At 32.2% G+C, this 20384-nt stretch overlaps 1 protein-coding gene across 4 annotated transcripts; it reads left to right on the top strand.

The window, feature by feature from the left end:
* Nucleotides 1-4419: 4419 nt before the first annotated feature.
* Nucleotides 4420-18302, top strand: LOC143064454 (cyclic AMP-responsive element-binding protein 1-like). 4 transcript variants are annotated; one of them, XM_076237282.1, is made up of 7 exons: nucleotides 4420-4573; nucleotides 7255-7443; nucleotides 7911-7993; nucleotides 12096-12229; nucleotides 13070-13240; nucleotides 13807-13948; nucleotides 14591-18302. In XM_076237282.1, the coding sequence occupies exons 2-7, from the start codon at nucleotides 7267-7269 to the stop codon at nucleotides 14733-14735; spliced, it is 852 nt and encodes a 283-aa protein (XP_076093397.1). In that variant the 5' UTR covers nucleotides 4420-4573; nucleotides 7255-7266; the 3' UTR covers nucleotides 14736-18302. The 4 variants fall into 4 exon arrangements, with proteins under 4 accessions (XP_076093397.1, XP_076093400.1, XP_076093399.1 ...); XM_076237284.1 differs by having other exon boundaries at nucleotides 4434-4562; XM_076237283.1 differs by lacking the exon at nucleotides 4420-4573 and adding an exon at nucleotides 4580-4834.
* Nucleotides 18303-20384: the final 2082 nt, after the last annotated feature.

Genomic DNA, 20384 nt, shown 5'->3' with positions numbered 1-20384 from the left:
TTGTAGATCTTACTTTGCTGAACATTTTTGTTCCATACAGTTTATCTCTATCTATAATAATATTCAAGATAATAACCAAAAACTACAAAATCTCCTTAAAATGACCAATTCAGTGGCAGCAACTAACAACTGGTTATCGGGTTCGTTGGATTCGTCTAAAAGTTTAAGGGCGGGTAGATCTTACCATAATGATTGTGGCAAAGTTTGGTTAAATTTGGTCCAGTAGTTTCAGAGGAGAAGATTTTTGTAAAAGTTAACGACGACGATGACGACGACGGACGCCAAGTGATGGTAAAAACTCACTTGACTTTTCATGTCAGTTGAGCTAATAAAATCAATGTTAATAAATGTGTATATACATCATAATTTGTATTAATTATTTTGCTCTTCATGGGCGTCGTGATTGACAAATAAATTATTCTTATTCTTATTATCTTTTTTAAATTGTGCAAGTATGGTTAAGTTGTGTAGATTATTGAAAAGGACATGGAGCGGATATAAGTCGTTTTGTTAACTGCACAACCTTCTGAAAATAAAGAATGTAATATACAATTATTAAATAGCATGAGTATTTGGGTATTTTATCATAAGCCCTCAGAAATTTCCACTTATGCTGTTAATCATCTGTGCAAAAAAGCTTCAAAGGCAATGTTTTGCAATAGAAAGCTCTTATTCTCAGATAAACTTAATATTTGTCCATTTAATATCAAAAAGAAGATGTGGTGTGATTGCCAATGAGACAACTATCCACAAAAGACCAAAATGACACAGACATTAACAACTATAGCTCACCGTACGGCCTTCAACAATGAGCAAAGCCCATACCGCATAGTCAGCTATAAAAGGCCCCGACAAGACAATGTAAAACAATTCAAACGAGAAAACTAACGGCCTTATTTATGTAAAAAAAAGTGAACGAAAAACAAATATGTAACACATAAACAAACGACAACCACTGAATTACGGGCTCCTGACTTGGAACAGGCACATACATAAATAATGTGGCGGGGTTAAACATGTTAGCGGGATCCCAACCCTCCCCCTAACCTGGGACAGTGATATAACAGTACAACATAAGAACGAACTATAAAAATCAGTTGAAACTCATCAGATGGACAAAAATACAAGTGGACGTGGCCCGGTACTTATACATCCCGACACAAAAAGACGCTATGAACAGATCTGAGAGTACTCGCAGTTATCTGACAGCTAGTTCAAAGCCACTAACAACTAATAAAAAAATCATGCAACTAAGACTAAACTACCAATCCGTACACATCCAACATCCAATGGATTTAGTGTAAAGACGTCATAAACAGTCAGAGAAAAACATGACCTTGTGCAATGCCAAGTTCAAGTATCGACAGATTGTAGATCCATGAATATGTATATGCATATAACATACTAGTAATCGTTAGCTTTTAATTTACTGATAACAAAATCAATATTTATACCAATAAAAACAATATTCAATGATCTTATTACAGTGTTGAATAGGTAACCTTTTAGAATAAGTTTATTTAAAGGCGCGACAAGTTTACATGGATCATTTCTAAATTTCTGGACACGATTAACAACATTTCCGTAAAAATGAGGATGTGCTATCCCGTTTAAAATAAGTTTTCTACAGGTACAACCAAACTTCAAAACCAAATCTTTATATCTATGGAAAAATTTAGTAAAGGTTTTAAGTAATTTATGGTAACGATATCCCTGGTTTAATAACTTACCAGTAATACATTGGTTGCGTTCATTAAAATCAAAAACGTCACAACAGACACGGGCATAGCGAACAAGTTGTGAAATATAAACACCGTAAGATGGTGCCAAAGGAACATCACCGTCTAAAAATGGAAAATTAACAATAGGGAACGAAAAATCGTCTCTTTTGTCGTAAATTTTAGTGTGGTGTTTCCCGTTTAAAACCGAAATATCTAAATCCAGGAAAGGACAGTTATTACCGAATAAATTTGATTTATTTAAAGTAAGTTCCTTGGGGTAAATTTCCGCAGTATATTGAGAAAATTCTTGATTATTTAACGAAAAAATATCATCAAGATAACGGTAAGTGTAATTAAATGCAATTTCGAAGGGTCTTTACTGAGTTTAGTCATGAACTGCGATTCGTAACAGTACAAAAACAAGTCTGCTATTTTAGGGGCACAATAAGTACCCTTGGGGATACCTACAACCTATCAATAAACTTTGTTGCCGAAATGTACATAAATATTATCGAGGAGAAAATTAACACCTTCAATCAACTCATCACATCTCCAGTAAGTATGTCTAGCATATTTACCTTTCTCATTAGAGAAGAAGGCTTTAAATGAGTTGCAGCAAATATATCTACATTCAGCTTTACCAAACGACCATTTAATTGAATAGGAAAACTTTTGTTTAATAAGATAATGTGGAAGTGTAGTGTAAAGAGTAGAAAAATCAAAACTATTAACAGAATCAAAAGGACCATCAAATGCACGTAATTTATCTAAAACATCCAAAGAATTTTTTACACTGCTCCAAAAATGGTTTATACCACTATGTTCATATATTTTATTACAATAGCTTATGATAAGCTCTTTAATATTAGTTAATGAACTAGTTAAGAGCACTGACAGATTAGTTGTAGAACACTTACTAGAGGCCGAGATGAAACGATATTTAAATGGTTTTTTTGTGAAGTTTAGGTAGCCAATACATAGTAGGGACCTTCAAATGTTCAGAAGAAGCCTTAAGCTTTGATGTGGTTGTGATATGCTTGTTTACTATATATGACTCTCTGTGGAGCGGATGGACTTGAATGTAGATGAATTTAAAATTTCATTCTTAAGAACGTCCGTGTAGTATTTACGGCATACCACCACCACATTGTTGGCTGCTTTGTCGGCCGGTACAAACACAAACCGCTTTGAAAGTATTTGAAGTTTATTTCTTATCCTGGAAATAGGTGTGTTATGTACTCTATTATTTACTTCTAAATTATTTTCAAAATGTGATATTCTCTTATCTACCACATTCATACAATTATTTAAATAAGAATCAAGAGATTTTTTATCAGATTTTTCCCGTTTACACCATTTTTTACAAAACGAGGAAAGAGCATCTTTGGTGACTTGACGACACTCTTTCCAATCTATTTTAGATGGAGGACGATATTTTAGTCTTTTTTCAAAAAGTTTTTAACCTCTCTGTCCTGGACGATATTGAGGTCCCCTGTAATAACATGGCCATAGGGAACATATCTAAACTTCGACGAAAACTGTTTGAAAGTTGTTTAAATCCTATACTACTTAACATTGCAGTGAAATATGGGCACTTAATAGGTTAGTTTATTTAAAGTAAGTTCCTTGGGAACTGAAAGGGATACAGATTTCTGGAAAGACAGTCTTTTTAACGATCAAAATAACCCTAATGGAAACAAACTGAGAACATACAGAAAATTAAAAAAAAAAAAAGAATACAAATTAGATTTTTTTATTTATAGATTTAGATCGATACTTGATATCAAGTTTTATAAGAATAAGTAATAGTTATCTAAATATTGAACAGGGTAGACACCGTAAATTACCGTTGGAAAAAAAAAGATTATGTCCTCAGTCTCCGTGTAAAAAGTATATTTTTCTTATAGTATTTGTTATGATATATTTTTATAACAATTGCATTATGAATTTTTATAATTGTACTTTCAAATTTGCAAAAGTATCACCTCCTCCAAAACATCTAAATATAGTCTTAAAGAATATGAATGTTGTTTAAATTCAATATTGTACATATGTATATATGTAATGTCTTGGTAACAATCCAATATTCGGATTTGACAACATAATATACTGAACAACATAATAAAATGATTTGATTTGATTTGAGTTTGAATCTTCGGTGAGAGAAAAAATTTCGGCCAAAATTCCGTCAAACCGATGGCAATTAATTAATTATGATATCTAGTAATTAGAGTAATTATCATGAGATAAGACCGCAAAGATTTGTAGCCGTTGGATAAGATAATATCAATTCATCAACAAATTTTTTGCCCCCTTAGGAATCATAAAGATTTTAACAAAAAATGAAAATCAAATAAATCACAGAATACATATCAAATTACATAATATAGGACTCCCCGTGGGACACCCGTGTATTTCGGGTGACAGTACTTTGAATCTTTCCTGGCGAATTACTTAATACCAAACCAGCTAACTGCGCCGCAATAATAAAAACACATGAAACGTTGAAATTGACATTTATGTATTAACTAACAGATTGTTAATAATTAAATTTGAAAGAAAAAAATCTTTAAAAAGTAATTAATCAAATTCAGTTTGAATTTAATCAAATTTTATACCCGCAAGATACAAAAAAGTAGTACGGTCTATATTTGGACAGTATGACGTCATGTGAGATAAGTGGACCAATCAGGTATCGTGCACTAGGAAATCCACGCGGATGAATATATTATTCAGCAGTTTTGTTGTTCCTGATTGTGACGCTGCAGCCAGATTTTGACGTGGCGACTACGTATTCTGCAAATTTATCCACTCCGATTACTGCAAAATTGGTGACGAAAAGTACGTAACAAGTAAGTACTCCACTGACGAAACAAAACAAACAAGTTGATAACAGAGAATACGCTTATCTTCGGAGGGGATCATTATTTTCAAAACGATCAAATCAAATTTTTGAATGTGATTTATATCACAAAAAGAACTTTGTGAGAGCAACAACAGCTGACTCAGAAGATTAACCGGAAGAAGCAGATTGTTGATGTACCTTGTCCCACTCTGGAAATCGGACTTTTCAACAAGTAAAAATAGAACAGGAGAATGCAGAGAGAATATGGGTCAGTTTCACTAAGCAAAATGTCAGAGAAGCAACTCAGCATATTTACTCGACATCAAATCTAAAATGCATTACCCAGTTATATTTCAGTTCAAAATAAAGAGTAAACAGTATAGTTTATTGTTTATAATGCGTAAACACTATATGATTATTATTATACAACTTATATTTGTCAAATTTAATATAAAATAAAATCATAATTTGTTGTCTTGCAAAAATTGTCCAATCTGACCTCAAACATGCACACCACTATCACCAGCCATGACACATTACTGTCTGTTATTTGCAAAGGTCTTATTGACAATTGGAAAATCAGTGACATTGAGCCATTGCAATTGACTCCAAAATACTCTTTTCTTTTTATGGCATCATTTTCTCTTGTGATAAATTGTAGAATTTTACGGGAACATCACTGGCCAACAATAAGCTATTCTGTTGGTCCCATAAGTACCCCAAATTACTTCGAAGTGCAAATACTTCTCACCACTATTATTTGTCCATCCATTACTGGTCAATGCAAACATTCCAGTCAAAAGAGATGTTTTGATGCAACAAAACAGGAGGTACATGTACATGTATGCCATCCATACCTTTAGTTCAAGTGTTTCAGATTCTGATTTAGCTATAAGGTCTTTAGACATTATTTCTATTTGGTAATATGCTACACTGGATTTAAAACTGTCATACAACAATCCCTTTAAAAATTTTCCATTGTGGCAACCTTTTTAAAATTTAAATGTCCAGTATAATTGGCAGACAAATAATGTTAAGATCATATATTGGGTTCAATGCATATCTTAAATTAAGTCGTCATGTTGGAAGTTGTCATCAAAATCCTCGTAGAATTTATTCCCCTTGATTGTGTATCAGATTTTACATCTTTTCATTAGTGGGGCAATTTGTCATGCTTCTCAATTTTATTTATTCATAATTTTTTTTTTACTGTATACTGGTAAACACTTGCAATTAAATAATATAAATACTACAGTCTATTTGGGTCCACTGACTGCCTAAGAAGGGACCTCCTCCCGTCATGTTTCAGTGATTCCCTGTATTGCCAACCAAAATTTTCCCATAAAAGGGGGGGGGGGGGCTCCTGCCCCCCCCCCCTAAAATCTGCCTCTGGTACATTTCTTGTAGGATTTCATAGAAATTTTATTTGAGTAAGGTCCTGGATGAGTTCAACTTAAATAATGTACATAGATTTTTACTGAAATTGTGACGTACAACAATATTGTGCCTCTTCCATAGAAATTATACAGAAAATAATATTGTTTAGTAATCTTGTGTGTACATTAATTTGACATTTCTTGTAGAATAATTATATTTATGAAAAAGTTAAAAAGAACCAAACAATATATTTTAGACTAGTTATTACTCAAACAGATAAATTATATGCATTGGTGATTATATTTAATGAATGGCTGTTATTTATTTTGAATTTATTGAACCATAAAATTAATTTTTGACTCTTCACATTGAATATTAAATGTTAAATGTGAAGAGACAAAAATTAATTTTATGGTTCAATAAATTCAAAATAAATTATTGCCATTCATTATAAATAAATTTCTATCAAAAATAAGGCTCAAAGATGAAATCAAACTGATGTATATTAATACGAATAACAACGTACACAGATGTTTGCGTATGAATACACAACATTAGAGTGGGCGTGTCGCCATAAAAATTGATAACATTGAAAATAAAGCTAATTCTTTTAACCAATCAGAAGACAGTAAATACACCAAATTTATTTATTAAACAATGAAATTGAAAAAACTGTTCTCTTATTCCAATTTCTTGAGCTGTTAATCATTATCTGGTTAATTGATATTATTAATGATAGCTCATATAATTTTCATACATGTTTGTCAAGCTATTGCAGTATAAAAACAGCACTCTAAAAGTTGGTCAGGTGATTTGCCATGTCCATTGCAACCTTCACTGGTTTCAGCACAAATTGTTTTTGATCCCAGACTAGGTAATGTGTGATTCATTAACATGATTAAAGTTGTGTGTAACTACAACAGATGACAGTTTTATAGTTCGGTGCATACAATGTAATTTAAATTTCCACCATATGGATGCATGTACCAGTTTTATAGTTGGGTGCATACAATGTAATTACCACCGTATATATTGTATATTTTGTCAAATGCTAGATTCTTTTCATTAAAATACACGTTTATACTTATGTTTGTGTAATGTATGTTATGTGTTGGCAGCTGGTCAAATATATGTATGTGTTAATACTGTTACAAATACAAACACTTCATTCGAAACTGAAAAAGATGGTCTTTTTTCTATTCATTCTATATATATTTGGAGTATGTGATAGAATATTTCTCTTGTGGCACTATTCTATCACATACGGGCAGGCACTCTGATTTATCCTAGTTTCATTATTATATTTTTCAGAGTCCGTAAGAGATGACAGAGGTACATCCATCGCATCATGCTCATGGAGACCTGGATACTTCCCAAGGTTTATCTGTTGTACAGATGTCCATGAATACACCTGTCCAAGTACAGTCCGTTATACACCCAAATCAACCCTCAGTCATTCAAACAGCTGGACCTAATGTACAGACTATACAGGTCGTAAGGGTAAGTTTTAATCCAACAGGCTAGAAAGGGAAAGATATTTTTAAAATGAATGTACTAATGTACATGGTAAAACAATAAAGAAAGAATAACAAAATAAGTAAGTAAACAGTGCTATTGTCATGATTGTTGGTGTGCTTCTTTTCGATATACTTGTATGTACTTAATATGATAGGCCATGGATAAGCACTTAAATTTAACATTTGGAGACTACTATAGTTGTTAATGTCTGTGTCATTTTGGTCTTTTGTGGATAGTTGTCTCATTGGCAATCATACCACATCTTCATTTTTATATACTATCCTTGAAAAAATGTGTAGGAAAAACACTTGGTTGGTAAATAATATTAACATTTGTAAACATGCAAGTAAATACATATGTATTTTTGTATACATTATTGATTTTCATGTAAATTATTTTATTGTTTCTGTTACTATCCTGATATAATTTGTTATGAAATATTTGATTAGGTAGCTCCAGTAGATGATGAATTGACAGAAGACCCTGAAGGAAAGAAAAGACGAGAAATTTTGTCAAGGAGACCATCATATAGGTAAATGTATTTTTAGCTCTGTGTAGCATTGTAATTCTATGTGAGCTGTTGTCATTAGACATTACTTTTATACATGTTTAACCTCAAAATTCATATTGTGTCCATTTAATGGTGTGTGTCCGTTATTTTATGCACATGCTGTAGGGGAGGGGGCATTTAGTGTAACCCTTATTTGTCTGTCAACTATGTCCTTAAAACTGGTTTGGTTTTTGTTTGCCTCAAACATTAATATACAAATACACAATGCTTATAACTATGAAACGCAAATCAATTTGGAAGTTAGGTGGCATCACTTTTACTGAAATCGCTGAAATTTTCATTTGTTTCTCTTACATGAGTCTGTCTCAACCAAATGTTTTGAAATTTATACACAATGCTTATTACCACTACACACTGATAAAACTTACACGCAATGCATAATACTACTACACACTGATAAAACTTACACGCAATGCTTAATACCACAAAACACCCATCAAAGTTAGAAATAGTGGGCTGTTTTACATTTCTTGACTTCTAAATCTGTTGTTTCCGTTCTCCTACTACAGTTTGCCTTTACCAAATATATTTTTAGTTCGATGAAATATTATTGCTCAGCTGTCATAAACATCGCATGACATTGTCTAATAATTTCCCATTAAAAGGGGGTGCACGGACAAAAACGAAATTAAATCGTCATTTCACAAACAAGATAGTTCTTAATCGATTCCGTGAATAATGATCTTCAAGCACGAAAACTGATGAAGAATAAAATGTAAAAACGTTGTACGAATATAGGTTTCAACACACGTGTCAAAAACGTAATAGACTCGTCCACTGGAAAAACGAGAATATCGGGTTAATCTGTTATCTTGCATGCCCGTTTTTTTAGCTCACCTGGCATGAAGGGCCAATAGTTATCAAAGGTACCAGGATTATAATTTAGTACGCCAGACGCATGTTTCGTCTACATAAGACTCATCAGTGACGCTAATATCAAAATATTTATAAAGCCAAATAAGTAGGAAGTTGAAGAGCATTGAGGGTCTAAAATTCCAAAAAGTTGTGCCAAATACGGCTAAGATAATCTATTCCTGGGATAAGAAAATCCTTAGTTTTCCAATAAATTCAAGTTTTGTAAACAGGAAATTTATAAAAATGACCACATAATTGATATTCATGTCAACACTGAAGTGCTGACTACTGGGCTGGTGATACCCTAGGGGACGAAACGTCCACCAGCAGTGGCATCGACCCAGTGGTGTAAATAGTTATCAAAGATACCAGGATTATAATTTAGTACGCCAGACGCGCGTTTCGTCTACATAAGACTCATCAGTGACGCTCATATCAAAATATTTATAAAGCCAAATAAGTAGGAAGTTGAAGAGCATTGAGGGTCTAAAATTCCAAAAAGTAGTGCCAAATAAGGCTAAGGTAATCTATTCCTGGGATAAGAAAATCCTTAGTTTTCCAATAAATTCAAGTTTTGTAAACAGGAAATCTATAGAAATGACCACATAATTGATATTCATGTCAACACTGAAGTGCTGACTACTGGGCTGGTGATACCCTCGGGGACGAAACGTCCACTAGCAGTGGCATCGACCCAGTGGTGTAAATAGTTATCAAAGGTACCAGGATTATAATTTAGTACGCCAGACGCGCGTTTCGTCTACATAAGACTCATCAGTGACGCTCATATCAAAATATTTATAAAGCCAAATAAGTAGGAAGTTGAAGAGCGTTGAGGGTCCAAAATTCCAAAAAGTTGTGCCAAATACGGCTAAGGTAATCTATTCCTGGGATAAGAAAATCCTTAGTTTTCCAATAAATTCAAGTTTTGTAAACAGGAAATTTATAAAAATGACCACATAATTGATATTCATGTCAACACCGAAGTGCTGACTTTTCCCATCACTTGACGTCCGTCGTCGTTAACTTTTACAAAAATCTTCTCCTCTGAAACTACTGGGCCAAATTAAACCAAACTTGGCCACAATCATCATTGGGGTATTTAGTTTAAAAAATGTGTGGCGTGACCTGGCCAACCAACCAAGATGGCCGCCATGGCTAAAAAGAGAACATAGGGGTAAAATGCAGTTTTTGGCTTATAACTCAAAAACCAAAGCATTTAGAGCAAATCTGACACAGGGTATTATTGTTTATCAGGTCAAGATCTTTCTGCCCTCAAATTTTCAGATGAATTCGACAACCTGTTGTTGGGTTGCTGCCCCTGAATTGGTAATTTTAGGGAATTTTTGCTGTTTTTGGTTATTATCTTGAATATTATTATAGATAAAGATAAACTGTAAACAGCAATAATGTACAGCATCGTAAGATTTACAAATCAGTCAACATGACTGAAATGGTCAATTGACCCCCTAAGGAGTTATTGTCCTTTATACCGTAGTCAATTTTAACAATTTTTATAAAATTTGTAAATTTTTACTAACATTTTCCACTGAAACTACTGGGCCAAGTTCATTATAGATGGAGATAACTGTAAGCAGCAAGAATGTTCAGTAAAGTAAGAGGTACAAACACATCACCATCACCAAAACACAATTTTGTCATGAATCCATCTGCTTCCTTTGTTTAATATTCACATAGACCAAGGTGAGCGACACAGGCTCTTTAGAGCCTCTAGTTTGTTATTATCTTGAATATTATTATAGATAGAGATAAACTGTAAACAGCAATAATGTTCAGGAAAACAAGATCTACAAATAAGTTTTCATGACCAAAATAGTCAATTGACCCCTTAAGGAGTTATTGCCCTTTATAGTTAATTTTTAGCATTTTTCATAAATTTTTAGAAAATATTTTCCACTGTAATTACTGGGCCAAGTTCATTATAGATAGAGATAATTGTAGCAACAAGAATGTTCAGTAAAGTAAGATCTACAAACACATCACCAAAACACAATTATGTCATGAATTTATCTGTGTCCATTGTTTAATATGCACATAGACCAAGGTGAGCGACACAGGCTCTTCAGAGCCTCTAGTTTATCCAAATGAATGATATTTTTTTATTATCTATGAAACAAGAAAATTTCAAATGATTTGTAAATATTCAATACTTTAACTTGATGTTTTGAACTTCCACCTCAACATTTAGACAAGTCTATTTCTATGATGCATGTTACGGACAGATGACAAATAAGGGAAACGAACTTATTGTGTATTTGGTTTTAAACACAGGTTTCGTTTCGCAAAATTATTTTAGCAAACAACATTTCAAGGTCAGTTACAATTGATTTGTCTATTTTTAGAAACTTAAATTTGAAGTTTTATTTTTTCACAACTGAAAGTGTTATCAATTCTGTTAGTGAATAATGCATTTCATTTCATAAAAAAAAAAAATGAATATTTTAATTATTTTCCAGGGATAATGCTTTTGTTAGGGTCGGCAGGAATAAAAAAGCATGAAAAGTCAATTTTATTTTTATTCTAGAAACCAACAAATTAAAAAATCCTGGCCTAAATTGGAATGGGACATTAGTGGGCTGGGTATAGGGGCCATCAATACCACCACTAATTTCTACAGAAAAACAAATCCTGTAGCTGACACTTTAAATCATTATTCTTACTCTAATTCAATGCAGACCCGTTCTTACTCCTGAATGTTAGGTGCTTAGCTGAGAAACAAAAAAAAAATACCAAATTTAAGTCTTTAATTTGACTCTCAGTCTGACCACAAGTGTAGAAATTAAATGTGTTTGGGTGTATTTTATTATATCCCATTTATGGGCATTATGTTTTCTGGTCTGTTCGTTCGTCTGTCCATCTCAGGTTAAAGTTTTTGGTCGAGGTAGGTTTTGATGAAGTTCTAGTCCAATCAACTTGAAACTTAGTACAGATGTTCTCTATGATCTGTCTAATTTTAATGCCAAATTAATGATTTTACTCCATTTTTATACTCCACTGAACATAGAAAATGATAGTGTGGATGGGGCATCCATGTACTGGGGACACATTCTTGTTTTACTATTGTAACTATTTGATAGTGTACTATCTTTACTGACACTTCATATTATCTTTTTAAAGAAACAAAAGACAGTCAGATAAAGTGAATATGGTCTGGAGATGCTAATTTTGTCTTCTTACTTGTTTTTAGGAAAATTTTAAATGAATTATCATCACCAGTGCAACCTAAGATTGAAGAAGAATCAAACAGTAGCCAAAGTCAGGATGGAGATAGTCAAGACGGAGCTACAAATCTTACTACAAATAGTCACTTGTATCAGCAAGGTAAACACATTCAAGGTTTTATTTGGGCAAAGCATAAAAATTGGTTTATTTATGTTCCATGGTATATCAGGAGAATCACAGAAAAGCATCTGACAGGTTGTTTTTGTTTATTGTAGAATAAATGCAGCTGTTGTCTTTTTGTCCCCGCAAAAGATTGTAGGGGATATAGAAATACAGTCTAGTTTACCATCCCGTGTGTACAGTTCTTGCCAGATATTAATGAAATTTATATTGTATGTTTAATTCAGCAATGTCCTGGACGAGTTCATCATGGCTTATCAATTATTTTTAAAATAGTCATGTCCCCTGGTATATTGAAAATTGTGCTATCAGCAATCTCATGTGTTCAATTTTTGCAAGAATGTTTTGGAACCTATATCATAGGTTTATATCAGCAATGTTTCTGATGCTTTCGAAAATCAGTGCTGATCAAACATTTGTTATGAGTTATGCCCCTGGGAAAAAATTATAATAAAGGAAATTGCATTGCATTTGCTCTGAAGCCTTAATTTCTTAAGATATTTATAAATTGTTTTAAAGAACTTTTATGTTGTCTTGTGACTGGGAAAGAAATAATTTTTGCAAAGAAGGGGACATTAGAACTCTTTTATCTAAATTATTTCTTTTTCAACTTTTGTAATGTGTTCATTTGTTGGAAACCTCGATTCCTCTTTTTGGTAGTTTATTATTAAACAAAGTGCTTAATTTTATGAAGTACACTGCATCTCCTTTATTGAGATTTATAAATTTCAGAGATATTCTATTTTTAAAGTAAGCTTACAATTTAAGATTTGTATGTGGTATCTGTGATAATCTAGAACATAGTATTATTTATTTAAGTTACTGCAGGAGGGATTCAGATAACCTCAAATCCTGAGGGACAGACATCAGTATCACCAGGGTTACAAACATTTACGATGTCTAATGCTAGTCCTACAACATCATCAACAACACAGGGAGCTACCATCGTACAGTATGCACAAGGGCCTGATGGACAATTTTATATTCCAGGTAATATATTAGTATCAAACTTATGTATCAACACTTACAAATCATACACATTTGGAAAAGGCTGCAACAAATTTATATATATAATCCTTATATTGACTCACATAGCCAATATTGTTATGAGGCATTTAAAAGTGTTACCCTTGACTATTGTCTCCTATTGTTGTTTCTGCACTCACCCAAATTTTATGAACCTCATACTTCTATGCTAAGAACCAAAACTAGCAGGCAGAGTTAAAATTTTAGGCAGTGAGTAACATATTGTTCTAGAGTTATGCCCTTTTTTACTTGGAAAACTGCCAAGATTGGGCATTTGTGTCCTCGGACACATTCATCTTCTATTTAAAGATTATAATATGAACTGATTTCACTAAGATCTCATTTTCTAAATGTAATAAATGTTACAAAGTTCAAGTTAACATCATTCTACAGAAGTAGTCAGTTACTGTTCTTGATTCCTAAATAAAGATAAAAATAAACACATTGGGGAATGCTTAAGTATAAGAAATTTATATTGCAAGTTTAACAGTCATGATTTTAAAAAATAATGATGTTTTTACAATATATAGGTACTGTACAAGCATACCAGATAGCCTCTGGTGGTCTACCTCAAGGTGTTGTTATGGCAACAACAGGAAGTCCTCTAACAGGATCATCATCATTGTCCGAGGAGGCCTCTAGGAAAAGGGAATTAAGACTATTAAAAAACAGGTAGTTAGGTCGTTTTTAACATTCTTTTTATGAAATTTCAAGTAGACCACACTTTTCTGTCAAATTTGACTTATTAGTATTTCTTCAGAAAGACCTATTGTCTATAATGAACTCGTGTTTGAAGGAAAGTGATACATACATTATCTATAGTAGACTTAAATAAGAAGGCTATCGTGGCAGCTTTATTGATAAATTTGTTAAAGAACTATCTATAGCTATTTTTAGTGGGAACAATATAAGAATAAAGTAGATGTGGTGTATTTTCCAATGATACAACTTTTGTTTCAAGGTTTTGAGGCAGCATGAGCAAACACCTGAACATTAAAAACATTAGAACATACACCACAATCACAGGGACACATTCCATTGCATCTAAAAGTAACAATAGCAACAAACCATGCAACCATGCATACAATAGCTGTATTCTGTAAACTTTCATACTTGATGGTTGAATTTCTCTTAGTTGATTAACATGGGTTGGTTATTCAGCCTGCACCACATTTTTAATGTTATTTCTTCATAAACAGAAAAGTAATTACATGAATACAATACAATATATGCTGTCTAATGTAGTAAAAAGATTACAAAATTGTGTTATATGGTTTAGATAATTACATATATATATACAATACTTCATTTCAGGGAAGCAGCAAGAGAATGTCGACTTAAGAAAAAAGAATATGTCAAGTGTTTAGAGAACAGAGTGGCAGTGTTAGAAAATCAAAATAAAACATTAATTGAAGAATTGAAGGCACTGAAAGAACTTTACTGTGAGAAAGAAGGCTGAAGTGTTCAATCAATTCAATTGTCAGAATTTGTCAGCACTCTTCAGAAGGCTTTAAAGCTTGGAGAGTTAATATGGACTTATCGTGTTTGGTGCGAAACTTGTGTGATTCAAGTCACATGATACAGTTGTTGCTTGGACTCAGTATATCAGCAGTAACTTTGACATATGCTGAACTTTTATTGTCATCAGTTTTGTGTAGTATTGCAACATTGTTTTACATTTAAAGACCGAAATAAGATGTACTAGATAGAAAGTTATCACTGGAAACTGACTGACTTTATTATAGATTGTTCAGAGCTCATTTATTGAAATGCAGGTACTTGGTTATGTTGGTAGCAGTTATTTTGTGCTAACTACCTAATTTATGTTTTCCAGTGATACTTAAGTACTTACTTTTAAGCTTGGTTATAGTCTTAGCTCAGGCAGCTATTTGTCAACTATTTTCGTGAAATATCTGTTCAATTATAGACAATGATAGAGATTTTAAACAATCTGTAATAAAGGTTAACACTGGGTGTCTTTGTCAACTAAATGTTTACAATCTTTATTTGTGTTGCCCAGCGCAAGCTATAGAAACATCATATAGGAATCACTTTATAGGTCTTGCATCTACACATGTGTCACATTTCACAGCATAACTGAAGTCCACCACAGCATTAATGAGAGTAAGGTTCTATATATTTTAGCCTTAAAAGTTTAGTGTTAAAAATAAAAAAAAATTAGCTGCCAAATTTTAAAGGAAAGATCTTTGAAATAATAGGAATATTTAAGGAGATTGTACAGTCAAAGATAGCCAAAAAGGGACAATTTTTTTCATAATTTTCACATCCATGTTACTTGCACATTTTTTGCTAAATTAAATTGTAAGTATGGTAAGCAATTTCCATAAAGTCATTATTGTTGTCTTAGTTTCCATTACATTATCGTCTTTTGAATAAAATTGTCAACTGAAGCTATAAGCCCAAATAGTTTTTATTAATTTTATATGACTGATTATTATGAGATGTCTAACAAGGTTCCTAAATTTATATTCATATTATATATTGTGAGCAGTATCATTGTATGTCCCATTAGTATTCTTCTTCAAACGTCTATATGCATATTTTCTTTTGAACTAAGATAATACAGGGCAGTGGTCCTTAGAGCTTGTAGTTTTTGATATAATTCTTGCCAAAACCCTTGTGTTATGAGGACAGAATTTTTATATTTTGGATTTTTAAAAAAATTTCACAAAAAAACCAAGATGACTATTTAAGCACAGATCCAAAATTTCAAACCTATTTTCATCAATTTTAACATAATTTTACCAAGAAAATTGGGATTCAAACTCCTAGAATCCCTCTGAAGATCTATGAATTTTTTTTATATGATAATTGTGAATGAATGTATTTTATTGGTATAGAAATTTATAAGATCTCTGTAAATGTTATTTAAGCTGAATGCAGTTTTCATACAGAAAGAAAAATAGCCAAGATATGTTTATACTTCTTAGACCTTGTTCACACCAAACGCCATGTACAGTAAACATGTTTACAATTAGTTTACCATAATGTACATAGGTTTCACATTAAATTTGTTCACACTTGTAAACTATATCTCATTTAAATGTTCATTACTTAGAACCGAAAGCAATTTTTTTCGGACAACTTTTCTAGCAGTTAGGGAATGACTATTTGACTTCAAAAGGTGGGGGGGGGGGGGGGGGGGGGGGGGGGTTGAAAAATATTCTGATCCCCAATTCGATGCAAAGTATTCTGGTCATACAGATGAAATAAAAAAATACGGTGTAGTGTTAAATATTGAAGAAAATTATTTAATTGCTCGCATCGAAAAAAAAGTTAATGAAACTGTTTGCGCGAAAAAATTTTGACTCAGAAAAAAAACCGATAACACCACCCCCCTTTTGAAGTTAAGTGGTTGCTTCTTTATGAAAGCCATTTTGATGATTTTCAGTAGTTTAAAGATACTAAAGATGTCTCCATTATGCATTAAAAAACGTAGGCTGCAGCAGCGTGCTTACAGAAGAAGAAAAAGAATTGAGATGTTAAGGATCACTACTTTTCTGTTTGTTTCAAATGGTATTTCATCTCCAAGGAGTATTTGGCAAAGGAAGGGGGTAATATTTTTTTTTTTTATTATTTCTAAGTGTATTTGACGGATCTGAGATACTAGACTAGATGCATTTATGAGTGAATCGTTTAAGTAAAGACCAAATATTTCTGTGTACGTCCAGTTGATTCAGGAAGACCTTTTCAAATGAATTATGTGTTCGGCAAGGATGATGCTTTGAGTCTTGATAAGGGTTAATAAAGCTACTTAATTTTTTTATATAACAAATAAATATATCAAGTTTAGACAAATATACATGGTAAAATTCATGTTCTAAATGCCTAGTTTTGTGCACACTTAACCTACATTGAGTAACGACTGCATGTAGACAAAGACAAAACATGATTTAAACTACTTCTAAGCATTGAGTTTTATCAATGGGAACGTAATTGCGTTTAGTTTACGTGTGAGTTACACTAACACATCAAGTTTAGGTCAATGTGAAGACGGCCTAATTAGTTGTGCTGTAAATTACAACAGATATTCACAACCATAACAACTCATTTTATAGACCATTAATATTTGGCATTAGTTGGAGAAAGTTTTAAATAGGACCTTAGTGCTGTCAATTATCACTATGTTGTTTTGTGTGAATGACAACAATCAAACATTTGTATAAATGTTCCAAAAGCAAAATTTACTTCTTTTGACATGTTATTGTTATAGAATAGTGTAAACAAGTTTTGAAATGAAATACAACTGCTGACATACAATTTTTCATTTTTTCACCAATGCATAATTATCAGAGATAAAAAAAATTAATTTGGGTGCTTAAAATAGTAGCACTCTTTGAAAATCTCTATTAATTTAGAACCTCATTTATCTCATAAACTCTTAAAGGTCTTAAGGGATGTTTTATTCTATTTTATTGTTTTTCAAAGATGTGAACTTGATCTACAACATACATCAAGATTTAAAAAAGGAATTACAAATAAAAGGTAAACTGTTTCGATGTTAGAGGTGAAGTCATTAAATGAACTAGCATTATCTTGTTTGTTGACTCTTTTACAGATTTGTAAACTTAATAGATTGCACAAATATCTTAGATCAATCAATTGACAAGCACCCCAAAGGCGGTTTTTTGTTGAATTATTGCTTTCCTCCCAGGATAAATATATAAATATAAAATCTTTACTTACAATTATCTTCTTCACTGGACAGCTGCAGTTTTTTATGTTATCTTTTAATATACTTGTAACATTTTGCTCTTTTTTATAAATGAAATATTTGTTTTATCCTTTGATTTATGTGTAGATGTTTTAAGTGTTGTCAAGTACTTTTATGAGTTTGATTGGAACTTTTGGTTGACAAAGATTTGGCCCATTATTGACAGAACTGTGATAATAGTGTAGATGGTGAATGATATGGAGAAATAACATGGACATTTCTCAAAAGGATATTCGTATATGAATAATGTATTGCTATATTATTTTATATTAAATAAAAAATTAAATGTGATGTGTATTTTTGTATTTTGTTTTATTTAGATACATGTACATAGAAGCTAGACTTCCTGCTTGATAAATACAGAATGTATTAACTTCACCACCTTGCAATTTAAGAATTGACTTCACAATTGGTTAAAATTTATGACACATATTATTGCTCTACTCAAATGATTATTTATAGTCCTGCATTCTGTTAATACTTATATTTTGGCATTGCACAATCTTATGTTTTTCTCTTGACCTGATAACTTCTGGACACTAAATCCAATTGATATGATCTGATTGATATTTTGGTCTTGGATATGCCTCTGCCATAGGCAATGGGAGCAGTAAGTGTTATCCCTGATCTTCTGTTCACCCCATTTTCGTTTCTTCACTCTAAACTGAAATTTTACTGATCCAAACAGGCAACAGTAGTATACATAAAGTCATAAATGGATTGAGAGAAAAAAATCCTGGTTACAAACTAAAACAGAGGGAAACACAACTATAAGAGAAAAAAAAACAAACCACAGGGCAACACACACAGAAACGAACTTTAAGATAACAACTGCCATTTTCCTGACTTGGTACAGGACATTTTAGGAAAAATAGTGGGTTGAACCTGGTTCTCTGGCTAGACACACCTCACGCTTTTATCATTTATGACAAAGTTAAATAGAACACTAAAATGAATACAGTACAAATAAATGCAAGCAAATTTAGGACAGAGAAATAATAGTACATGTCAACATGCTAACAACCGAAAAAAAAAGAAGACATCAACAACCTAGGACAGCACAACACAACCAAGAACTGTCTGTCACATGACTGTATCAATGCCACAAAAGTGACACCAGACAAATAATTCTAACCAGATGCTCCGCAGGGCGCAGCTATATACGACCGCAGAGGTTGAACCCTGAACAGTTGGGGCAAGTATGGACACAACATTTAAGCTGGATTCAGCTCTAAATTTGGATTGTGATTAAATAGTTGACACAGCATAGGTTTCTGACACAGAATGAATGTGGTCTAATGAACTTAAAATATTTTTTTTGCCTTTGAGCAATTCACTATGCTGTTGAATATTAATCCTCTCAAAAAAATGTTTGAAGAAATTTTCTTTTTATTTATGAAATCTGAAATGAGAAAAATTTAACCCCCCCCCCCCCCCATTTTTTTTTTCACATCCCCCTTTCCCTTTTTCCAAAACTGATCTCAATTCAAATTCCTAATTGAGTTTGCAACAATAACTACTGATTTAAATACATCATAAAATATTAAAATGTAAAATAAAGTGCTTGTTATCACTGAATGGTAAAGATTGTTTTAATTTATCAGTTGGTAGTAAAAGTGAATATACATTGTATATTGTATAAAACAATGATTTAAGTTGATTCAACTACTATTCTGGACAAAGAAAGATAACTCCAATTGAAAATTTCTTGCTATTGCACAATATTGTGCAATTAGATATTTCTTGCTATTGCACAATACTGTGCAATTGAAAATTGCTTGCTATTGCACAATACTGTGCAATTGAAGATTTCTTGCTATTGCTGAATACTGTGCAATTGAAAATTTCTTGCTATTGCACAATACTTAATATAATAATTTTGGATCCTGATTTGAACCAACTTGAAAACTGGGCCCATAATCAAAAATCTAAGTATATGTTTAGATTCAGCATATCAAAGAAGCCCAAGAATTCAATTTTTGTTAAAATCAAACTTAGTTTAATTTTGGACCCTTTGGACTTTAATGTAGACCAATTTGAAAACGGGACCAAAAATTAAGAATCTACATACACAGTTAGATTTGGCATATCAAAGAACCCCAATTATTCAATTTTTGATGAAATCAAACAAAGTTTAATTTTGGACCCCGATTTGGACCAACTTGAAAACTGGGCCAATACGGTAATCAAAAATCTAAGTACATTTTTAGATTCAGTATATCAAAGAACCCCAAGGATTGATTTTTTGTTAAAATCAAACTAAGTTTAATTTTGGACCCTTTGGACCTTAATGTAGACCAATTTGAAAATGGGACCAAAAATTAAGAATCTACATACACAGTTAGATTCGGCATATCAAAGAACCCCAATTAT

The sequence above is a fragment of the Mytilus galloprovincialis genome, chromosome 2 (genome assembly GCF_965363235.1).
Source record: "Mytilus galloprovincialis chromosome 2, xbMytGall1.hap1.1, whole genome shotgun sequence".
NCBI classification, from domain to species: Eukaryota; Metazoa; Mollusca; class Bivalvia; order Mytilida; family Mytilidae; genus Mytilus; species Mytilus galloprovincialis.
Note: the sequence above shows the minus strand (reverse complement) of the source record. Positions and strands in the feature narration are given on the sequence as shown.